General features: G+C 34.8%; 1 protein-coding gene across 1 annotated transcript; it reads right to left on the reverse strand.

Moving 5' to 3' along the window:
- Positions 1 to 3,890: 3,890 nt before the first annotated feature.
- Positions 3,891 to 23,495, reverse strand: MS3_00004008 (uncharacterized protein). The gene is made up of 8 exons (XM_051211890.1): positions 23,390 to 23,495; positions 20,613 to 20,779; positions 20,396 to 20,567; positions 20,099 to 20,352; positions 15,068 to 15,176; positions 9,490 to 9,725; positions 6,355 to 6,549; positions 3,891 to 4,649 (listed from the first exon to the last, which is right to left on the reverse strand). The coding sequence occupies exons 2-8, from the start codon at positions 20,727 to 20,729 to the stop codon at positions 4,596 to 4,598; spliced, it is 1,137 nt and encodes a 378-aa protein (XP_051072008.1). The 5' UTR covers positions 20,730 to 20,779; positions 23,390 to 23,495; the 3' UTR covers positions 3,891 to 4,595.
- Between the last annotated feature and the right edge of the window lie 815 nt (positions 23,496 to 24,310).

Here is a 24,310-nt window from a genome sequence, read left to right on the forward strand (position 1 = left end):
TTTTCATACTTAGAGAATAATTCATATAGGGAAAAAGTTATCCGATGTTTTGTAGTTGACAATTTTAATTAGATGTTTGTAAATTTCGAGAATTCACTGTTACCACTTGTAGCATCATTTTTATTTCGAAAACCACGAGTGATACTCGTTAATACCAAACCTATGGACAAATATTTGCTTCTTCCAAGTTGATGCAAACACTGATTTGTTTAAGTTTCACTTGAGGAAAATTTCGAATGACAAGACATATAACTGGGTATATACAGGTACGAAAATGAAAAAGTTACATGTTCACAAGTTCTATGGATGAGATTGATCAATCTAGACTGATGAAGAAGACAAAATTTGCCCGTTGGTCTATTTTTCTCTTTTGTGAATCCCCTTTTACCTCATAAATGTACGTAGTGTGGATCATTTATACCGTTCTATATCTTAAATCAAGTTAGATAACACAACTCTATAAACAACTACAAATAAACTAAGTAGTCCGTTTTGTATTAATGCCCCTGATTTTACGCAGTAAGAGAATATAGATTGTGAAACAAAATCGACTGGATGATTTTTGACATAAAACTTAAAGCATTAAACTTAGATTTTAGGTAACTTAAATGTTTGATATTTTCCTTTGGGACTTTCGAAATAGAATATTTTAGTAAAAATTCAAAGTTATCCTTAATTGAATCAAATAACTGCACACAACCTACCACAAATTATGGAAATGAATTTGAATGCCAACACTGAAATCTCTTCACATAACTGCACTGATTCTGAAAGTAAGAGAACTGTATAAACACTGACACTTATGTGACTGGCACACAGAAAAAAACTGTAGGTGGAAGATGAATAGAAGTCAAGAAAATATTTATTAGAACGTTTCCGGTTCGGAGTTCAATCAGTTGAGACACGTATTACACAGGCACAACTAATCCCTACTCCTGAGACCCTGAGAGAAAGTTAGAGGCGGCAAAATATGACAGTATAAATCCATGGAGCCACTAAATGTTGGATTGAGCTGTGTTACATGATACACATTATCTAGTTGAGGTTTAAGTGGCAATCGAAATCTATGGTTGTATACTTTAAGTGAAGTGGATGGAGTTTCCAATGAATAATATATACTCGGTCTTTATACCCCACTAAATACTGAGTTTCTGTAATATCACACTACTATCTCCGTGATTACATTAGCCGTATCTTCGACATATACTTATTTATTTCAGATCCTGTGTTGTTAATGTGTGATTGACGCAACGAATTGTCAATTGAACTATAGAAGCAACGGTTCATCTAACAAATAATAATACACTCGAACTTTCATATAAATATATCCTCTGGAATAAATCGATTGAGATAATTACATCTACACAGAAACTCAATATCAAAGAAACAACACCGTTGATGGATCTTGATAAATCCCTGTATGGTGAATTTCCATGTGATTGGGTGGCCTAGAGATTAAGATATTGAGGTTTCAACCAACCAATGGGTTGGGGAGATGGTTCAGTTTCATTAGAATCATGAACCTGTTTCAGGTCTAAACCTCCAAAACAAAATATTTAACTCGATAATTTAGTTACACTTATTGGTTAGAACAGTCAAACTATTGATTTTGCAAATTATATGCATACAAAGAACGATTGATTAACTAGTGTCGGTTCAATACATTCACCTTGAAATTTTGACCGAACGTTTGAAACGACATAAGTAACACTGCAAGTTTTGTTGTGGTCTTGATCATTTGTGAATTAGAGGTTAGTGTATGAATAACTCTTCATCTACAGTCTTGTATTTTTCTTCGCATCGAGTTGTCATTTATGTCCCGTTGAAAGAGTAGTAAATGTAAGCTTATTGCGTAGTCATAACAAACATAAATACAATTAAGTGTCACAATTTTATTTAAATTATTACCATATCGCTTCACCTGCCTTGATTAACAGGGCTGGGTGGTATCACCAGCCGTCACACAGACAGTATGTTTGAAAACCACGTACACAACCACCTACTTGTGAATGAATTCTGATATTGCCAGATCTATAATATTTAAGAAATAAGTGTGTATGTGTTGTGTTCCCATTGAAAATGTTTAGTTTTATGAAATCATGGAGACACCAATCTGTATAAGTTAGTTTAATTTTGTCATCACTTTCAGTCCACTGTCTCATTTATGCTATTAAGTAATGTGGATTGAATAAAGTCGGAAGGCTGCTGTATTCGTCTGATGTACTATGAGAAAAAGTCTCATGAACATTTTAGTTCCAAACTAACTTGACCTTATCTTCCAACAAAGGGTATGAAGAAATCAGGTGTTGTAGTGAACACGAACACCAGTGAGAACAATCGAATGTATTCAACACAAAATTATAGGATTTGTTAGTAAATCTAACAATGAAAAAGTTAATGATTAATTTGCAAAATGTCCATCAGGTGTCTCATAATGACTCAGACTTCATTCTTCCTGCATTTTCATACAAATTACATTCTGTTTCCATTCTTTACTGTTCGATCCTCTTGTCTCTCTGCTGCCAGACATTCTGTTCACGAGTAACGTCATATACTACTTATGCCGATATAAGTAGCACACACCAGTGTAATTTTCAGAAAGAAAAAACAATGCTTTATATTGAGCATTAAAATTAATTGCTTGCTAGTTTTCGTAGGCCGGTTCAAGCTTCGATATCACATAAATCCGATATATGCAGGTTGTAGAAAGTATGAGAAACGATTTCGTCTTTCATACAGAACATTATAACACACAATTGAATTACGTATGTTAGTAAGTTATATACAGTATTCAGTTTTGGAATAAATAGACTTGATAAGAATGTCAGGATATTGAATTTAACAGTGAACTAATTCATATATAGTACATATTCAACGTTGTCAAAATACTAAACTATAACTGTTAGGTTTGTGTAACAGTTTCATTTTACTAAGAAGAACAACGAGAATATTGAAGGACTGATTATTGACTTGCTTATTTAGTTAGTATTCTATGAAATTCTGTTTCTTTTTCTCTTCAAGATTAATTTTACACTTCTATTTATTTATTTGTGGTGTAACAAATTTTCTAGAGAACTGTCCAACAATTCACTGTTTGAGATAAATACTGTAAAATGAATACTTGGCAAGAATTGAATCAAAAGAATTTAATAAACTAACCTATAGACTTTATTTATTGCTTGTTTTTATTCAATGAATATAATTCTGTAGAAATATACAATTAGAAAATTAAATAGTTGAAATCACGAATCAATTGAAGCTAGACCGCCATGGAAAACGTGAAAGCACTGGACGGCCGTTTCGTCCTAGTATGGGACTCCTCAGCAGTGCGCGTCCACGATCCTGCACTCCGCGGGACTCGAACCCAGGACCTACTGGTTTCGCGCGCGAGCACTTGACCACTGAGCCGGCATCCAACGGTGTTAATGACGAACTTCAACCAATCCCCGAAGTTGCGCCACCGTACACCATTGTTTTCAATGAGTTTATATCTCACAACAGTGGAGTTCAACCAGGTCTGATAGGTTCTGGGTTCGAATCTCGCGGAGGGCGGGATCATGGATGCTCACTGCTGAGTAGTCCCATACTAGGACGAAATGGCCGTCCAGTGTTTCCAGGTTTTCCATGGTGGTCTAGTTTCAATTGATTCATGATTTCAACTATTGAAATTTGTAAAAATCTTCACAAAACCCATTCTGATAATTAGAAAATTCCTTTTTATATCTGTTACTCTTCATGGAGCATTGGTTGTTTTGAAATTACATCTAGTCAACTATTTCTAAACTCATACTACAGTTGAGTATTTCAGTAGTTACAATATAATATCATGAGTAATTTTCTTTTCTTTTCTTTTTTTTCTTACTTCTCATCAGACATAATTAATAAATTTATTCCATAGAATTAGAAAATAATTATATTTTAGTTAGAAGAGGAGTTAATAAAGAGCAAAAAGCAATTATAAAATGTAAATTACTTTTAATAAAATGAAATAAAATATATTTTGATAAATGATATTCATACATGTGAAAGTGAAATTATTCAAGGAAACATATCATATTTAACCATGTATTATATGTATATAATTGCATCATAGCTAAAACTGTAAAAGAAGAAAGAAAGAAAGAAGGAAGGAAACAGAAACATGAATTCTTACTCATGCTGAAACATTGAACACATTCATATATACCTGTTCAATGAGATTTATTACATCGTTGAAAATAGATTTGGAGAAAGTAAAATAAGGTCTATGTATGTATGTGTGTGTGTGTGTAAAACAAGTAATAAAACAAAATAAAATAGAAATATTGACATTGTTTAATTTGCTAGAAAGAGATTGAGAGAGAGAAAGAAAGAAAGAAAGAAAGAAGAAGACAAAAGAATCATGTATATTTGAAGAATAACGAAAAAAGGACAATGAGATTCTGTGCTGAAACAATACAAGTTTCATAGAGTAATTATGAATAATTCATCATACACATGAAGAAATAAGTTAAGATGATTGATCTTATAATGTACACAGAAATAATAATAATAACAATAATAATAATAATAATAATAATAATCAAGAGGTAAATTTGATTCACATTATGTTGTTGTTAATGAGTAATACTGAACACCTTTATATAAAGACATGATGAAATTTCATTTACCTGGAATTTAAAGAGCAAAAAAGAGCAATTGGAAAACACAAGCATTACATATGAGTAGTTATTAGTGGTTAGATAAAAACTTTAAAAAATGCCCATTGACTAACTACATAGGATAGAAATAGTGGACACATTAGAAAATTTAAACTCTTAATTTTAACACTAGGTGATCACTAAATTATAGATGACTGAGTGGTGACTGGTCACGACGAGACTGAGTTATTGACTTAAACCTCAGAATGATTTGAAATCAAAGATAAAACAGAAAATAGGTTTTTACAGGTAATAAAATAACCTGCTTTTATACGAATCACTACCATAAAATAAATACAACAAATTGTCATAAGCAATTAGAGGGAGTCGGGTTGTTGATCACTTACTAAAATCAGTTAATGTTTAGATATTAGGATTAATTATAGACCGTCATATCAGATTGGTAATCAATATCCTATTTTTTTTAGTCAATAGAGCTAAACAAATTTTACCTCGATCGAGTTTGAATGTGGTTATAAATCCGAATGACTCGACATTGAGTGCATTGTGTCTTGATGCGTTAGAGTAATGAACTCTCGTCGTGACAGTCGGTGATGTGAGTCTGAATCCAATGAGAAATTAATTTATTCAATACTATAAATACGCCTTGCTGATTAGTACCCACCTACTACTAGGAAACCTCGGCTTAAGTCCATTTACTAATTTATTATTATTTTATGTAATAGCTACAGGAACTCTAAAAATATCAAGATAAAGTGACTTTATTGAATATTGTATTTATCCATCAAACGGTTAATTTAAGGAGTTTCTATCGAATTTTCAATAATACAAGCGATGAGAAATGAAGGATTGAAACAGTGTGATTACGATTATGAAGACAAGGTTTTTCGTATTAACCACAAGCAAGTATAGTATAGTTATTAAACAGATATATAACCAAGACTATATTCAAAAGCAATAATAAGGTGAATAAATAATGCAAATAACTGTCTAATTTGATCAGTAGTTTTATTCTTTAAGACAATGTTAATAAGGCGTAACTATTGTCTGTGAAGATCAGTTAAGCACATGAATCTCAACAACTGAGAAGTATTATTAGCTTTTATTCAAGTAACGGTTGTAGTTCAGATCTAACTAACTAAATATATATATATATATAATTAAGATCAGAGTACTATCAGGGCTATTGGATTAACTGAATATTCCAACAACAGAATATGTCAGAACAACATAACATAAAAACATTGATTTCCGATAAACAAACAGTTTTTTAACATATAAATTCTAGTCCTACTTACCTATCAATGTTCCATGGAATAAAAAACTTAATCAACTGGCATTCTACATTTTGTTTTGTCAATAATATTTTATAAAAGTCCAATCAGTCAAGTAAATAACGCTTCATTATAAATGACCTGATTGTGTTATGATAGTTCCAATTATCAATGCATTTTTTAAAATACTTAGACAATTTACTTTCCTCCCTCAAAAAGGATAATATACAGGTCTGATGTTTCTTAATCACTTTGTTTATATAATTAACTTTGAATATGTTGTCAACTTGAAGGTCAAAACATCGCCTTAATGTAGACTTTGCTCATATTGAATTTTTATTCAGCGAGGCTTACATTAAAGCTGTTAGAAACCTTAATGTTATACAGTCAATTCTTAAGAACATTGATCATATTTAAATGTGAAAATAAAAAGTACTAACCACTTGATAAGCATAATAAAGATGATCCAATGTAACGAAACTCGTTATTAAATGAAGGACGATACACTCAATAGACGTATCTTTATTTATTGGAAGAATGAAACACATAACAACGGTAATTATTGAATATAAATAAACTTCTTTGTTGTGCAATGGAGCTGGGACATGACATAATTGCGCGACGATCAAACGACACTAAGAAAAAACGAAAAAGAAAGTATAAGACATGAAAGTGACATATGTTAAAATATGTATGTATTCATTTATTTAAACACAGGAAAATTGGCACAAGGGGGCACCAAATACATATGAGCCACACAATAAAAAGTAGTACTTAATATTGATTCATGTGAGGGTTGTAATATTGCCCGGGTGCGCGAACCAAAGCAGGGCTAAAATATGCGAATTAAGATGAAATTAAAACTATAATAGGATTAATCAAACTATTAAAAGTTTCACTTGTATCTTCCCATTGTTATTTAAGACTGCAATTGATCAGTCTCATGTTGGAAGATACAAGTAAAACAACACCAAGTGAGTTTAAACTTCACCTTATTGCACAAGAAGGTGGCTATCAGGACTCAGTATCTGAGTGGATAACGCGATGGCGTTTGAAGCGAATGGTACTGGGTTCGAGTCCCGAGGTGAACATCAACTCTGGGATGCAGGTACATCCAGCTGACGAGTCGCGAATAGGACGAAACGCGCATCCTGGATTCCACTGCTAGCCACTATCCATCTTTGCTTATTAAAACGAGAGTTTAGATTTACCAAATCAATCACAAGGACGTTAATAAATAAAGATATATATCTGCATATCGAAAGTTATTCAACGATATTTCTAAGACACTACTCCTGATAGTGAGCATCATTTGTGAAAAATTACATTTTATTTATTGTGTTAACTTCTGGGGAAACAGGTTTATCATGATACACTACATCGACTGATCACTGAGTAGTATCCAATGTTATGCATGTTTATTACGCAGTGGAGATCAAACTTTACTGATGAAATTGAAATGTGGCCACTTGTTAGCGGGACATAGATTGGATTAAAGTATTTCCCGTGCAGGATTGTGTTGGGGCACGCTGAGTGGCTATTTCTTAACTAATCAGAGCTAGAGGGTACTTAGAGAAGATTCTAAGATTTTTCTTATTGCGATTCCTACCTCTATTCAACCTTGCTATTTAGAGTATAACTACGTTGCTGTTCAACGGTGTTCCGACTTGGGGATTTGTCGAATGAAATAGTGTCCAAGAATACTAAACAATAACAGTAGATGGGTCGTGATAAGAGAAACCATAACACTACTAGACCAAGTGATTCAAAATGGAGTATTTTAATTCAGTAGGAAACTATGCATCTAGATTTCGTGTCATCTGAAACTCTTCAGTAAAATGTACCTACAATCTTAAGGGAGCTAATGTTCCGAATAGCTCAATGGCGATGCTTCACACTATAAAGCTATGTGATGACTGTCGGAGTCTTACAGAAAGTAGTAGTTCACCCGATAATGCAGGTGTACCTTTTTGAAAAGGGACGAGAAGAATGAAACATGGATCGAGTATTCTCGCTGATTACTTTTAGCCACCCAACAAAATCTAGTTATTCTGTTTTAGGTCTGAAACTAGGACTAGTCCTTCACTTTATCCGGGAGTTGTGTTTGGTATTCAATAAGCAATGACCTGAAGATTTGAGAAATAATATTCAGGCTTATTTCTAGGCATGTGTTAAAATACTCATATATATGCATAAATATACTCGAAGAACAACATGATTTCTTGTTTAAAGCATTATTCAGATTGATTAGACGTAACACAGGCTTGCCGGCTCGATCACAAATAGGTCTAAAGTGTATTATATTTATTTCGGTTTCGGTAGTTGAATAGTACCATACAGGTAGAACTATAAAAAGGAGTTAAGAGCTCTAATAGATAAGTCCCTTCTTTGGTATGGCATTGCATTATAGCCTGATAAAAAAGCTTAGGTCATCCAAGACAATAGTAACAGTATAGAGATTTTTGAATAAAACAACTGATATAGTTGTGTGATAAACGTTGGATTACACGTGCATCAAAACACAATATTGTATGATGAATAAAACAATACTGAGCGTTAATAGAAAAACAGACTTCTAAACACAATTTAAATCCACGAAGTTGCGCCACTGTACACCATTGTCTTCAGTGAGCCGATATCTCACAACAGACCTGATTGAACTCCACTGGTAACAGCTTCTCTCTAGAACTCCAGGAGTATCTCCTGAAGTCAGTCACTAGTGACTGACCAGGTCTGTTGTGAGATATCAGCTCATTGAAGACAATGGTGTACGGTGGCGCAACTTCACGGATTGTTTGAAGTTAGACATTAACACTGTTGGATGCCGGCTCAGTGGTCTAGTGGTTAAGTGCTCGCGCGTGAAACCGGTAGGTCCTGGGTTCGAGTCCCGCGGGGTGTGGGATCGTGGATGCGCACAGCTGAGGAGTCCCATACTAGGACGAAACGGCCGTCCAGTGCTTTCACGTTTTCCATGGTGGTCTAGCTTCAATTGACTCATGATTTCGACCAGTGAAATTTCTAAATTCTCCACAAAACCCATTCTGACAATTTAAATCGTACATAAATCAAAGATGATGTTAGGCATATAAAAAAAATCAACAGTTAAAAACTGATATGTCATGATAAACAACACAACTCAAGATAATGACAACAACTACTACTGTGTAAAATTGAAAAAGAAAGTAGATATTATGCTTTACTTAAGTTAACTAAACGCCCAAAACTCCGACTTATGAGTTTGATCAGTAAAGTTTGTGTATGTATATCTATAAACATAGAGATGTGTATAAATGTTGTCTTATTTCATAAGAATAATATCAGTAGATGAGCAAAATTATAGTTCACATTATAAAAAAACATTAATTACGTAAATGTTAAATAATCAATCTAACCCCATAGTGATATATATTAAACGCGCGTTGTTGAAAAATCCCAGAAAGTCACTAAGTATATAGTCTGAATTTTAATACTATATTTTAACATCTTTTTTTCATCTACATAATTTAATGATCTTGACAACAATAAAATAAATGATCAACATTATGAAACCATTATACAAAAACAATAATACTTACTGTTACATTTGAAGCAATTGTTCCACAACAAAATAAAAATGTACGTGTATTTTTTTCCAATAAATTTGATGGTGAATAATAAGCCCATATATATGAACTAAATATAAGTAGTCCTGCAGGTATAAGAGGTCTAACTACACCCCATAATCCAAGACCACGATGCCATGGTTGTTTATTTGGACAAGTTCTTATAATATTCCATAATGTAATTGGTATATGAACAAAGTAAAGTGAAGCTATTCAAAATTCATTAATAAAAATAGAAATGAGAGTAAACTAATTTAAGGTTTATTATATTTAAAAATAGAATTACACTTTCTAAAAATATATGAATTTTACAATAGTAAACATTTATCACAATTGAAGAAAACATAGATTTCATTCTTTTTTTCTTTCAAGTTCATTGATTTTTCGAACTTTTCACAAATATGTTTTTAATTAGTAGTTTGGGGTTGTGGAGTCTGATAAACATCATTGAAATCATGCACAGATCAATGTTAGGCCACCATTAAAAATCAGGAAGTACTGAATGGCTGTTTCATTTTATTATGAGACTCTTCAACAATACGCACCCACAATTCAACACGCGGGATTTGGACAACAACGACTAACTACAGGAGAGCTCCTGTTATACTCCGGCCATGAAGAAGAAAATGCACCACATACACAAGGAGTTGCATTGATGGTGTCCAAACAAGCACAAAATGCACTTATAGGATGAGAATCTCATGGACCAAGGATCATCAAAGCCTCAGTCAAAACAAAGAAAGAAGGCATTTCAATGAACATCATCCAATGCTATGCGCCTACCAACGACTACAATGAAGACGCTAAAGATCAATTCTACAATAGGCTGCAGTCAATCGTCGGGAAGTGCCCAACAAAGGACCTGACCATTCTGATGGGAGATTTCAACGCCAAGGTTGGAACGGACAACACTGGATATGAAGACATCATGGGACGACAAGGACTGGGAGAAAGAAACGAAAATGGTGAGAGATTTGCAAATCTATGTGCCTTCAATAAGCTGGTCATAGGCGGCATCATATTTCCACATAAACGCATACACAAAACCAAATGGACTTCACCGGATCACTCTACACAAAACCAAATCGACCATATTTGCATCAACAAAACGTTCAGGAGGACTATAGAGGACGTGAGAACCAAGAGAGGAGCTGATATAGCATCAGATCATCACTTGCTGGTCGCCAAGATGAAGTTGAAATTCAAGAAACACTGGACAACGGGGCGGACAATATCACAAAAGTTCAATACGGCCTTTCTTCAGGATACTAACAAACTCAACAAATTCAAAATAGTCCTCAGCAACAAGTTCAAGGCCTTTCATGATCTACTCAATGGAGAAGGAACTACTGTGGAGAGCAACTGGGAGGGGATCAAAGAGACAATCACTTCAACATGTCATGAGGTCCTGGGCCACAAGAAGCACCATCACAAGGAATGGATCACTGTTGATACACTGGATAAGATTCAAGAAAGGAGGAACAAGAAAGCAGCAATCAATACCAGCCGAACAAGAGCAGAAAAAGCCAAGGCACAAGCTGAGTACACAGAAGTAAACAAACAGGTGAAGAGGAGCATCAGAACCGACAAACGTAAATATGTGGAAGATTTAGCAACGACGGCGGAAAATGCTGCAAGAGAAGGAAACATGAGACAATTGTATGACACGACAAAGAAACTCTCTGGAAATCGCCGCAAACCAGAACGACCAGTGAAAAGCAAAGAAGGCAAGGTAATCACCAACATTGAAGAGCAACAAAACAGGTGGGTAGAACACTTCAAAGAACTCTTGAATCGACCAGCTCCACTGAACCCACCCAACATCGAAGCAGCACCCACGGACTTCCCAATCAATGTTAGCCCACCGACAATTGAAGAAATCAGCATGGCCATCAGGCAAATCAAGAGTGGCAAAGCAGCAGGACCGGACAACATCCCAGCAGAGGCACTAAAAGCAGACGTAGCGGCAACTGCAAGGATACTCTACATTCTCTTCAGCAAGATTTGGGATGAAGAACAAGTACCAAAAGGCTGGAAAGAAGGACTTCTGATCAAAATACCGAAGAAAGGCGTTCTCAGCAAGTGTGATAACTACAGGGGCATCACTGTTCTCTCAATACCAGGAAAAGTCTTCAACAGGGTATTGTTAAACAGGATGAAGGACTGTGTGAACGCCCAACTTCGTGACCAACAGGCAGGATTCCGTAAGGATAGATCGTGTACAGACCAAATCTTAACTCTAAGTATCATAGTGGGACAATCAATTGAATGGAATTCATCACTACATCAACTTCATTGACTACGAAAAGGCATTTGATAGCGTGGACAGAACAACACTATGGAAACTTCTTCGACATTACGGCGTGCCTCAGAAGATAGTCAATATCATACAGAACTCATATGATGGATTACACTGCAAAATTGTGCATGGAGGACAGTTGACAAAGTCGTTCGAAGTGAAGACCGGTGTTAGGCAAGGTTGGCTACTCTCACCCTTTCTCTTTCTCCTGGTGATCGACTGGATCATGAAGACGTCAACGTCTGAAGGGAAGCGCGGGATACAATGGACATCTAAGATGCAGTTGGATGATCTAGACTTCGCAGACCATCTGGCCCTTCTATCCCAAACGCAACAACAGATGCAGGAGAAGACGAACAGTGTGGCAGCAGCCTCAACAACAGTAGGTCTCAATATACACAAAGGGAAAAGCAGGATTCTCCGATACAACACAGAATGCACCAATCCAATCACAATAGACGGAGAAGATTTGGAAGATGTAAAAACCTTTACGTATTTGGGCAGCATCAGTGACGAACAGGGTGGATCTGATGCAGATGTGAAGGCGCGGATTGGTAAAGCAAGAGCAGCATATTTACAACTGAGGAACATCTGGAACTCAAAGCAACTGTCAACCAACACCAAGGTCAGGATTTTCAATACAAATGTTAAGACAGTTCTACTATATGGGGCAGAAACCTGGAGAACTACGAAAGCCATCATCCAGAAAATACAGGTGTTCATTAACAATTGTCTACGCAAAATACTTCAGATCCATTGGCCGGACACTATTAGCAACAACCTACTGTGGGAGAGAACAAACCAGATCCCAACGGAGGAAGAAATCAGGAAGAAGCGCTGGAAGTGGATAGGACACACATTGAGGAAAGCACCCAACTGTGTCACAAGGCAAGCCCTCACATGGAATTCTGCAGGCCAAAGGAGAAGAGGAAGACCAAAGAACACATTACGCAGAGAAATGGAGATAGACATGAGAAAAATGAACAAGAATTGGATGGAATTAGAAAAGGCCCAGGACAGAGTGGATTGGAGAATGCTGGTCGGCGGCCTTTGCTCCTTTAGGAGTAATAGGCGTAAGTAAGTAAGTAAGTTTATTCAATTTTTTCAAGTTAAATGTAATTATGCTGTATTTCGTTGGTAGGTTCCGTAAACAGTTATTTCGTCCACTTGATTTTTCACTTATCAGATCTTCTAAACTTTGCGTATGTGTATTGATGTAACCCAGTTTCACAGTCTACCAGTTCTAGATAGTCCCTATCTTTATGTCTGCTCCCACCCTTACGTTCTCTGCACCACTCTTCAAATGACCTTATATGTAGGGGAGTGTTATATAAATAAGAAGCAACCACCAAGAAATAAAAACAAAAGAGTGATCAAAGTTATTGATTTTGATTACGCAATCTCATATTGTCTCTTAACCCGATTAATACGGATCTAAGCAGCTAATGAGAATCCAAGACGTCCAATTAGGCATGATTTATCGATCCACCATTTCGATGCGTAGAATTTTCTAACTTGAAACACAGGGATTTAGGTGAATAATTATTTACACGCATATGTAATGAATCACTTACATAGTAAATTCTTCATTGACTTGATATGTACCGAACATGCTTTCACCTCTGACCTTAAGTCTTACAATCACTACGTAGCCACGACATGAACACATTTTTGATTTATCATTAAGTTTACTTGAACCTAATAGCCTGAATAATTTCTACACAAAAGTAGAGGTTACTAGCAGAGTGATCCAGAAGGCAAGCTTCTTGATAGTACAAACCAATCAAACGAATGTAATCACGACCCATCTTATTAATATGTCCAATGGTAAACAAACTCAAAGCCCATTATTTGAAAAGTTGGAAAATTATTCGTTAGGTGATGATTATTACTTTTTACTTAATAACTGCTTGTTGTATTTGGAGCTCGTAAATTTCATTTGTTGATATTTTTAACGCTGAACCAAGCAGTCTTTTTAAGTATACAAGCACTTTATGCGAATGACGTTACATTAGATATTTCTTGGCTACGTCTCTGACTATCAAGCTCGATTACTGCACGGATCCTAAAAAGGAAGTCTGTACCATTAGACGTGAATTAAGCCAACATTTGATAACTTCGCAGACTGATTTCATGTTTTGGTTTGATCGTCTCTAGCTTTCAAATCAATCCTATTCCCATGAAATATGTTAGGCACATATCAATGACTACAGTTTGTGAAAATTTATGGCTTTTTCAATTGATTTATCATCTGTACCCAATACTTTTGCCTAACCTTATCAATCCAAGGCTGAATTTTAATAGTAAAAAAAAATACTAATCTTTCAAAAAGTAAGTTACATGTTTGAAAAATGATCTATTATATCGGTTAAGACAGCCAGATAGTATTAATAGCACTGAAATATACATTGTGATTCAAAGCTGGGTAAGAATATGCACTTGATTAACAAGTTACACAATAAAATTCACCATTTTTCAAAAAGCTACAAAAGCAAATAATTCAAGCATTTCTCGGTATTAAGGAGAAAGAATATATATGTAAAATCTCAGCGATTTTCAAATTTAAATGGAGGCTGTTATATATTACAAGTCATCCTAGAAACTAATCGTAAAATTTAGATATGGAATTTCGATTTTAATCACTCGGTCGTCGATTAGGAAACTAATTAACTGCCGTTTAAGTAATTCAAGACCATTTTAAAACTTAGTTATGGGAATAATACACGAACAAACAACTGACTACTCAATTACACTGGATATCACAAATATGCTGATTGATGATGAACATACCTTCTAATCAAAGAATCAACTAGCAAATAGAACTTATACATCATAACTAGAAATATTCTACTAGTAATAGGTCTCTGAAAACTTGAAACTAACTGTTCGATTAAGCCGAAATTCTATAAAATAGATACATAATTAGCTAAGTAAAATCAATTCGTAGAAATCAAGTTGCACGTTCAAAAAAATATATAAATTTTTACATTTGTGTGTAAACTTGGCCAAAATAAAATTCATCTATATCTAATGTAAAGTTTGCACAGAATGAACAATAAATAAAAAACAAGGTCATACACACAGATCAGTGAGTGTACATGAATATTGGAACTAGGCTATTAAGCTTGTTTACTACCGCATAAACATAAACCCGTGAGTGACCACGTTCCAATGTTGTGTACGATATTCATATTTATGAACAGCTGTCTTGAAATATATATATAAACGAAATTAATTTTTAACGCTACTTACAAAAGAGTGTGAACTTGAAAATAGCTGCACTTGACCAACCAAATAAAAGTGGCTTCATAAAAATAGTAGGTGATCGCCAATAGGCGAGTAAGAAGACCAGAGCAACCATCTAAAATTTGAAAAGACAATAATAATAACAACACGTAATAGAATATTCTTTTCCTGTCCTCAAATTTTACATGTGTATCATAGTTCTCTAACTAACTCAATTGAAATAAACAAATAAATCGATTAACTGAATAAATAGATATGATCTTAATTCAAACGAATATATACACAGCAACTATGCCGAACGTTTGTAAATTCAGGCTGAAATACCGATAAACAAATTCTGTTTTTAATTCAGTTTACTTATTGATAGCGTTCCAGAAATTTCAGTCTAGTTAGAGTGATAGGTGGTAAAAAGACTCGATTTCGAATTACAGTAACATATGACTTAGATTACTGAAGTATGGTTGTGAACACAATTAAACACTATATTTTTTAAAATGATCTTATGATCGATAAGACTGATCAGTCATGATAGTGGGACATTCACGAAAAAGATTGATCTAAAAAATTCATATTAATGTGAACAAGCAAAATTTAAAATGTTCACAATTATTACAATCACATGTAGTATATTCAAATTTAACTGGATCATTATGTCGATCAGAAAATATCCAAACCAACCAACTAGTAGAAGTCTTACTAACCATGTACAAGTACTCAGTTTGTAGCTCTATACTATGTATATGAGTTATAGATACCATGTGGTTACTATGATCGAATTAAGAGGACCACGGAACCAACTTGTGACATGCTGGTTAGAAATCAAGTGTTTAAGGCACTGTAACTAAACGAACAAACATATCTATGATTACATAACCCATAACCAGTTGAATAATCTATAAACGTACATAATACAATTTAAAATGATATAAAATAGATGTACAAAAGGTTTAGCTAACGAAAATTTCAAGTTCACCGGGAAAACTTTTAATTTAGCAAAGAAGAATAAGGGCAATTTTAGTGAAGAAAATTTTCACTTCGATGACATCATTGTACAGTTGAATTTATAGTTTATTTATTTACTAAAATAGTAGTCTACAGTGATATAAGTGTTATGTAGTCCTATAAAATTAAAGTTATATCTTGTCATAGATTGTTCATACAGATCAAATCATTGAAAGTAATTCACGTAATAACCCATCAAATAATTAAAAATATATATATTAAGATGAAGATGGTCTATGAATGAGTGATAATTGTTCACTCAATAAATATCAAGAACACAATAACTAAATGTAATAATAACTAATTAATGTTTGCCAAGAAAATAATTTAAAAGGAGCCAAAAAAAAGATAAAAAGGAAGATTAAGACCACGGTAAAATAGGGGACTGAATACACTGTTTTTGTATACAAAAATTACATTTGAATTTGTGGATATCTAAACCCTTTGCCAAAAGCATAAGTTTTCAATATGTATTCCCATCAAATCAATCCTTTTAAATATATGGATGATTATGAAAGAAGGTTCTGGTGAACCAGTATGGTCAGAATTAACTAGAAGTTTTGAGATTGATTTTTTCTGTCCTTTCAATAGCCAAAAATGTGTTTCAAAAGAGCTTGTTTTATGTGGTCAATATGATCTGCTTCAAAATAGGAAATAAATTGATGAATGTACATTGGTTTGGTTCAAAACAGAAGCTTGTCTTTCACACAAGTGCGAATCGAAGGCCGACTAGAAAGAGACAAAGTCTACCTGAATAGAATGTTTTTTTTTCAGAGATCTCGAAAGTCTGTTGCCCAGAATCTCTGGTGTATGATCTTCAAACTGAATATTCATGAAGAGGATCTTTCTTAGTGTTAGAGACACGCTTTCATATTTTTGTTTTTGCTTCGGATTTTTCTCAATGAATCTGGATAGATATCTGTTTTTGGCAAGTATGTGCCGTAGTCTATCAAGTTTGATGTCAATTATATCATTTGCATAGACTTGTCTAACTTTCGTAAATAGAAAGTGGACCAGGTTTCTGTTTTGATTTAATGGGATCGAACTTTGAAAATTCGTGTACGAGCTACTCCAGGTAAACTTTTCATATAGATTTTTGTAATAGACTATCTAGTCTCTTTTTCTAACAAAGCAACCAGGTAGTGGAACTTTGGATTAAACTCGGATTCCACTTTGAAAATAAATAACTGACGACAACGATTGAACTTTTCTAGGATGTTGAAATCAACATTTTTGTCACAAGTAATGAAAGCACCATATAAATATCTTTTTTATGGACAGAAACTGTTGTCTGTTGTTTTGAGTATGTTTTCAGGATTAGGAACAAAACAGTCAGCTAGATGTGAGCAGTTGTGACCTCATCATTACGCTGTTGGTTTTGCATATAAAGCTCATAACTAAATGTCAACTGGACGTTGAAAGTGAATCAGAGTAGTAATTCCTTCAAATGGCATGTTGGAACACTGATATCGAGGCTTTTGTTTCCAATATAATTACATAGTAGGCAGATTGTTTCCGTGAGAGGCCCATTTGTAATAATAGAAGAAATATCCAATAAAATTACTTTTTTTTAGTTTCGTTGACATCGGGCATTGAATAAGTAAAGTCAAACAGATCAGCAGTGATTTGTTTGTTGAGTTAATTTTTGACTGATCATACAATCCCAGTCAGCCATTTAGCAATAGTATTAAATAGTGAGTTATTCATATTTAATGTAGGACGTTAAAGAATATCTTTCTTACGAACTTTAAAAGTCATACAATCGTAGAATAACGGACTCAAATGGTTTACGTTATTCATAGAGGTTTCCACAGATAACTGATTTACTTTTCATCCTAAGGATTTCGGTTAATTTTTGCTCTACTTGCTCCGCAAAATCTTCTTGAATATTTTTTCTTTAAGAAATTCGTTGGTATCAGTTTAAATGAAAGGGTGCCTCTCAAGTTTAGTCTATTCGATTCGTGATGAAATGCCAGTATCCTTATTCACATTTAATTGGTTCTTTGAATAAGTTAATACATACATTTGTGCATGGGCATGCATGATTCTACTCAAAAACACATGGATTAATACCATAAGGAAATTACAATTATATAGGTATGAGAATTATGCGTTACCATTATTAAAGTTCAAATTTTGAACAGATATATTTATATTTTAAGGCTGTTCCTTTTAAAATCCAGTAATAATAACTAATCAGTATATTACTTCGCTGTTTTAAGAAGTAAACAGATAACGATTTTGAGGGTAGAAAATTTTACGTAAACAAATTTGCTTAGCGCACTTACCCATGAAAATGTACTTTTAGAATATTATTATTTTGTCACCAAACATCAAATTATTGTAATTAAATAATTAGTACATGTATACTTGGATTTATGAGTCGATTAAAGCTAGACCACCATGGAAAACCTGGAAGCACTGGACGGCCGTTTCGTCCTGGTATGGAACTCCTCAACAGTGCGCATCCACGATCCCGCACGAATGATTCAACCCAGGACCTATCGGTCTCGCGCGCGAACGCTTAACCTATAGACCACTGAGCCGGCATCCAACCGTGTTAATATCTAACTTCAACCAACCCACCATAGTCTTCAGTGAGTAACTTCCTCACAACAAAAACGGTTTAACTCCATTGTTCACGGCTTCTCATTAGAACTCCAAGAAACACCTCTTGAAGCCAGTCACTAGTGAGCACATGATGATTATGATCAGATTAAGGGTTTCTTGGAGATTGTAGTAATTTAATAGTTGAATTCACGAGTCACAATAGAAAACCTGGAAGTGGTCTAGAGGTTAGGCGCTCGCGCGTGAGACTGATAGATCCTGGGTTGAACCACGCATGCGGGATCGTGAATACGCATTATTGAAGAGTTCCATACCAGAACGAAACGGCCGTCCAGTGCTTCCAGGTTTTCCATGGTGGTCTAGCTTTAATCGACTCATGGATTCAACTACTAAATCACAATCTCCAGTCAGTCAGTTGGCTACAACGAAGGACCAGGCACATATGTGCATCGGTCCACGTTTCCATACCTCATTAGCATAAGATGAACACCGGATTCATAGAAGTAGTTGATTCAGTGGTGATAATATATAAAAACCACAATCTCCACAAACCCTTAATATTTGATCAAGGTCTACGACTACATGACTTAAATGAAAAATGAAATAAAAAACAAACATTAGAAACAATTATTGACAGCACGATCAATATTACGGTATGGTATTTTATTAATTGTGAATTTACACAACAGACCGGTAGGTATGCACATGAAGTATCTACTGTAGACTCAGTTCATACCGTTTACTTAGCTGTTAGTTTTTGAGAATATGCTATCTTAAATTACAACTTACAAAAATCAAATCAATGTTGATTAGGTTAAAATTCTTTTACAGTAAATTATCATTTCGTGTGAACATTATTTCTGGAATTTTAATAGATTTTTAAGATAGTTCGAGTTAATGATAAATACTCAGTTTAAATATTTTAATCATTTTTTTCACCGATATATAATCGAGGAAATTTTATGTCTTTCTGAGTGGTTACACAAAATCAACATCAAATAGCTTCATCTACAAAACTGGTGTTTTTACCCTAATGAGGAAGGGAAAAGAACTACAAGGAGTTAGTTTTTATTTCATGGTATTAAAATTGAAGTAACGCGAATGATTACCACAGTGGACGAACGTATCATATTTAATGACTAAACCATGTTGCAAAATAAATTGAGTTTACTCAAAGCTTTTCATTTTAATGTATCGTTATTGGAGAGAAAGTGATAACAATTTAACCGATGCTTTAACTTGTTAGTTGTAAAACACCCAGTAATTAAAAATCTATTAAATAGAGTGATGGGAGCTTACAAGTTGAAGCATTTTACTCCCAATGATCTGGTAGTAAAATCGAACTGCATTTCATCAACTTCAGCCTCAGTACCCAGCCAATACATATAAAAATGTAAATTAATGAGTACCCGGTAAATCAGAGACACGGTAAATAGATAAACATATGAAAACATATAGATTACTTACTATTTGACTTGTATCGAACGTCCAAGGTAGAAATAAGGTGCCCGTGATGTATTTTTCCCAATGGGATAGAAGAAAAGTGATAATTAATACCCACTGCCCCATAAACATTTCTCTCACAGTATAAATATTACCTAGCAATGAGAACATTGATCCAGCAAGAAAAAGACACACCCACGAATCGCATCCATGGTCAAATAATTCGCCAAGAGCCGATGATGACCTAGTTCGACGAGCCTGTTTTCCATCTGTACCATCTAAAGTGAAAAATTATTTTTCAGTTTACAATGTGAGGCGAACCTAAAGTATGGGCAATGAATACAAGGAAAGCGGTAACGAGCCAAACCCAAGTAGGAACATTGACTGTTGAGAAGAAAGTGGGATTATAGCAGCACAATAGGAGATAATGGGCCACAGTCAGAAGGAAACCAGTGAATGTTATGAGGTTTGGAGCTAGCCAAACAGGGTAAAACTACAAGCAAATATATGGACTTGTTAATGAATAGATAAACCATACATTTGCCAACCAATTCCAGAAGGGATGCATAACATATATTGAAAAAGGTGAATTGTCCACACACGAGTATTTATAATTTTTCAATCCGGATACCATTTGATCAGTTAGTTGGTGCATTTTTTTCAATTTTGTAATTTGTATCCCAGTGACTTAATCGATAACAAAGACTAAAATACATAACATTAAAAGAGCTTATTACGTATGTATACATAATAAAAAGATTTCTTACAACTAACAAAACAGAAAGCAACATACTAATCAAGAGAGGATAAACCTTTTTATTCTTTATTGGATTCTAACAATATCACAAGATGCAAAATAGAAGGTAACAAGAAAGGAGTGCCACACTTGTTTGTGACACAACTTGTAGTCCATATGAACTTACTACTTAATTACACCTGTTACCCCGAATGGAGGACCATAGGTCACCCATCAGCATTCTCCATTCAACCCTGTCCTCGGCAATCCTTTCCCGTTACTATTCATTCTTTTTACGTCTGCTTCGAATTCTCGACGCACTGTGTTTCTTGGTCTTCCTCTTTGCCACGCATTCATTGACTTCAGGATTCCAAGTTGGCGCTTGCCTTGTGGTGCAGTTTAATGATTTCCTCAATGAATGTCCTATCCACCTCCAGCGTATTTACCTAATTTCTTTTTCAACTGAAAGCTGGTTAGTTCTACCCAATGTACTCTGTTGCTGATGGTATCCGGTCAACGGACACTCGATATTTCGCATGGACAATTATTTATAAATACTTGTACAAATTCGATGATGGTTGTTGTAGTTTCCCAAGTTTTAGCCTCATTCAGCAGAATTATCTTGATGTTTGTACTGAATATTGTGACTTTGTTGTTGGCTGACAGTTGTTTTGAGTTCCACATGTTGTTCAACTGTAAGAATGCTGTACTTACTTTGCCGATCCTCGCCTTCACGTCTTCATCAGATCCTCCTTATTCATCGATGACGTTGTTATCCAGGTACATGGAACTTTCCACCTCCAGAGTTTCACCATAAAGTGTGATTGCGTTAATTTTCTGTGTTGCATTTGAGGATCTTGGTTCCTCTTCTGTGTATGTTGAGGCCAGCTGTTGCAGAAGCTCCTGCCACACTAATTGTCTTCATCTGCATTTCTTGGTATGTATGGGATAAAAGAGCTAAGTCATTTGTGAGGTTCACATTGTTTAGCTGCATCCAAACTGTCCATAATATTTCGTGCTTCCCCTAAGATGTGGAGGTTTTATTCATTCACTATTAGGTGGACTCCAAAAGAACGTTAAAAAAGTGGATTTTGTGGCATCCCAGTGAATGTTCACAAGTACAACCTAATTTTCAAGTTGTTGTCTAAGGTGATGAATACGAGTAGCCCCTTTCAGAAATATTGAGCTAACTGTTTTCATAACTTAACATCAGAAATGGTGCACGCACCATGGCCATGTAGACTAACGGCTACATTTGGACATCATTGATGGAATTACGTCAGTAGGAAGAACTAAATAGTGACGATGATTATTACCTAGTGATCAACTAATGTATTTCTGACGTTACCAGTGACCTGAATAGCTAAATGGAAGCATTTTAGCTGAAATCTCACATCTCTTCAAAACTCCGTGCACCTTTCATCGTTAAGTGCCAACTACAATGAAATCTAGGTTCAGGGTTTTCTCCTAACCCCCGGTTACCACCCGATACACGTTATTATTTTATATAAAGCCGATGTATATTACGTCTTATTCAGAAATGCAGGCAAAAGTATCAAACGGGTTGCAAAAAGAGGTTTGATAAGTGTTAGTCGTAAACAAGTAATCAGGATTTTCACATTATAGATGTCTGATTACTCCATAAAGTTATCGACTATTGAACTGGATCGTAAGTTGAAATTAAGACTTTTGAGTACTCAGGTTGACCAAAACTAGCAGTAATAAACCTTGAGAAGGACGTGTTTCGAAATCTACAGAAATGACGCTAATGAACTTACTACCATTTATGCTATTATGAGTAATATATCTTCGCAACACCTATCTTATATGGTCATTTTTCTGATCCCGAGTAGTGTGATGACTAGGACTTATAAATACTTAGTATCCCGCGACGAGACTATAATTTATGAACAAACAAATCACGTATATAACAGGCCTTGGACTTTGGCGCGAAATCCACTTACTCATTTGGATAAATAGAGTTTTGGCTTTATAGCTGATGTCAGTTCGTGAAAACCCGAAATTTAATACCTAAGCTTAATTTTCAACTGTAAACTATAACTCTAATTTCTCACACAGGTTAATAACCATCATTTGCCCCTGGTTATTAAGTGAACACTCCCAAAATCAGTCTAGCGTTGCTCAAAGGTCGTCCATGAATAGTCTCACTGGGAAATCCCCAAAATGTTCGGGGGATATTCGGGTTTTCCTCAATATCTTCACAGAATCTTATAACTTCGAGGGAAACTACACATTTTTACAACTTTTGGGAAAATCCCGAAACTTACTCGAAGTTCTCCGGAATTTTCTCAAGACATTGAGATTGGGATATTTGAATCACAAAACTAGATACGTTTCACAAACAGTTGCATGGCATGCTATAAGGGTCAGTAAGGCAGTTAGATTTATAAGTTAAATGTCGCCTAATAATATGAACCAAAAACTGACCAAGTAATATTGGAAAGTCTTTACTGGTATATTTAAATTCAGTTGACGCACTCGGTTAGCGTAAAGCTTTCAGTTGTATGCCAACTTAGTTGCGAGATATAATTGATGAAGAAAACTTGAAATGAGCTTACAAATAAGCGAGAATCCGGCGAAACCCAACCTATTACAACTGCACGGACACTAGCACGTTCCGGCAACACTGAAACTGCGCACTCCTACTGTGACCTTGACTCGCAGTATTAAAAATAATTCGAATATTTTCACTGAACAGTGATGAAAAGAAACTTGTTTTCATATTAATATATCACTATTGGAACTATAACTTCTATATTTTTATATGAGAAGACGGTACCACAATGTTCAAATAATTTTTATACCTGAAGTCGTAGTCATTGTTTATGCCAACAGTACTGCTTCTATGCACCAGGCGAGTCATGAGAAGCTATTGTAATGTTGAACTTGGCTCTAAAGCATATTGGCAAGCTCAACTCCACTGGACCATTTGGAGGAAACTGATGATGCTTTGTCGGTCCATCCACAAATCCATATCTATTCGACTTTATCAAGATTAAAGATGATTGACTCATGTAGATTGAAAGCATACGGACTTACTGCAAGATGGTATGTTGAATATGAGTACCTCAGGAAGCAGATATCGAGGGATTCCTCTGTACCTCACTATCTAAATAACGACTGTCAGAAAACAGTTAGCAATCCTATTTGTAATACTTGGTCTCTTCTTAGAAAGCAGAGTAATGGTAGGTAGTCTAACCAAGTAAGACATTTAGCATTCTCTAGAATTTCGGAATAAGTGTCGCACAATAATATTTGAGCAAATGAGCGTCTACTCAACTAACTAGTTCTTCAAGATATCTCTGCGGTCACTACCAAATGTTTAAAGACAAAGTCAACATAGGACCAGACACACATATGTATCGGTCCAAGTTGCCACACCTCATCAGCGCAACAAGATAAACACCAAATTCATAGAAGTAGTCACTTCAATCGTAGTAATATATAAAAAAAGTTTGTGTATAAGGATATAATACAAG

The sequence above is a fragment of the Schistosoma haematobium genome, chromosome ZW, assembly GCF_000699445.3.
Source record: "Schistosoma haematobium chromosome ZW, whole genome shotgun sequence".
Classification (NCBI taxonomy): domain Eukaryota; kingdom Metazoa; phylum Platyhelminthes; class Trematoda; order Strigeidida; family Schistosomatidae; genus Schistosoma; species Schistosoma haematobium.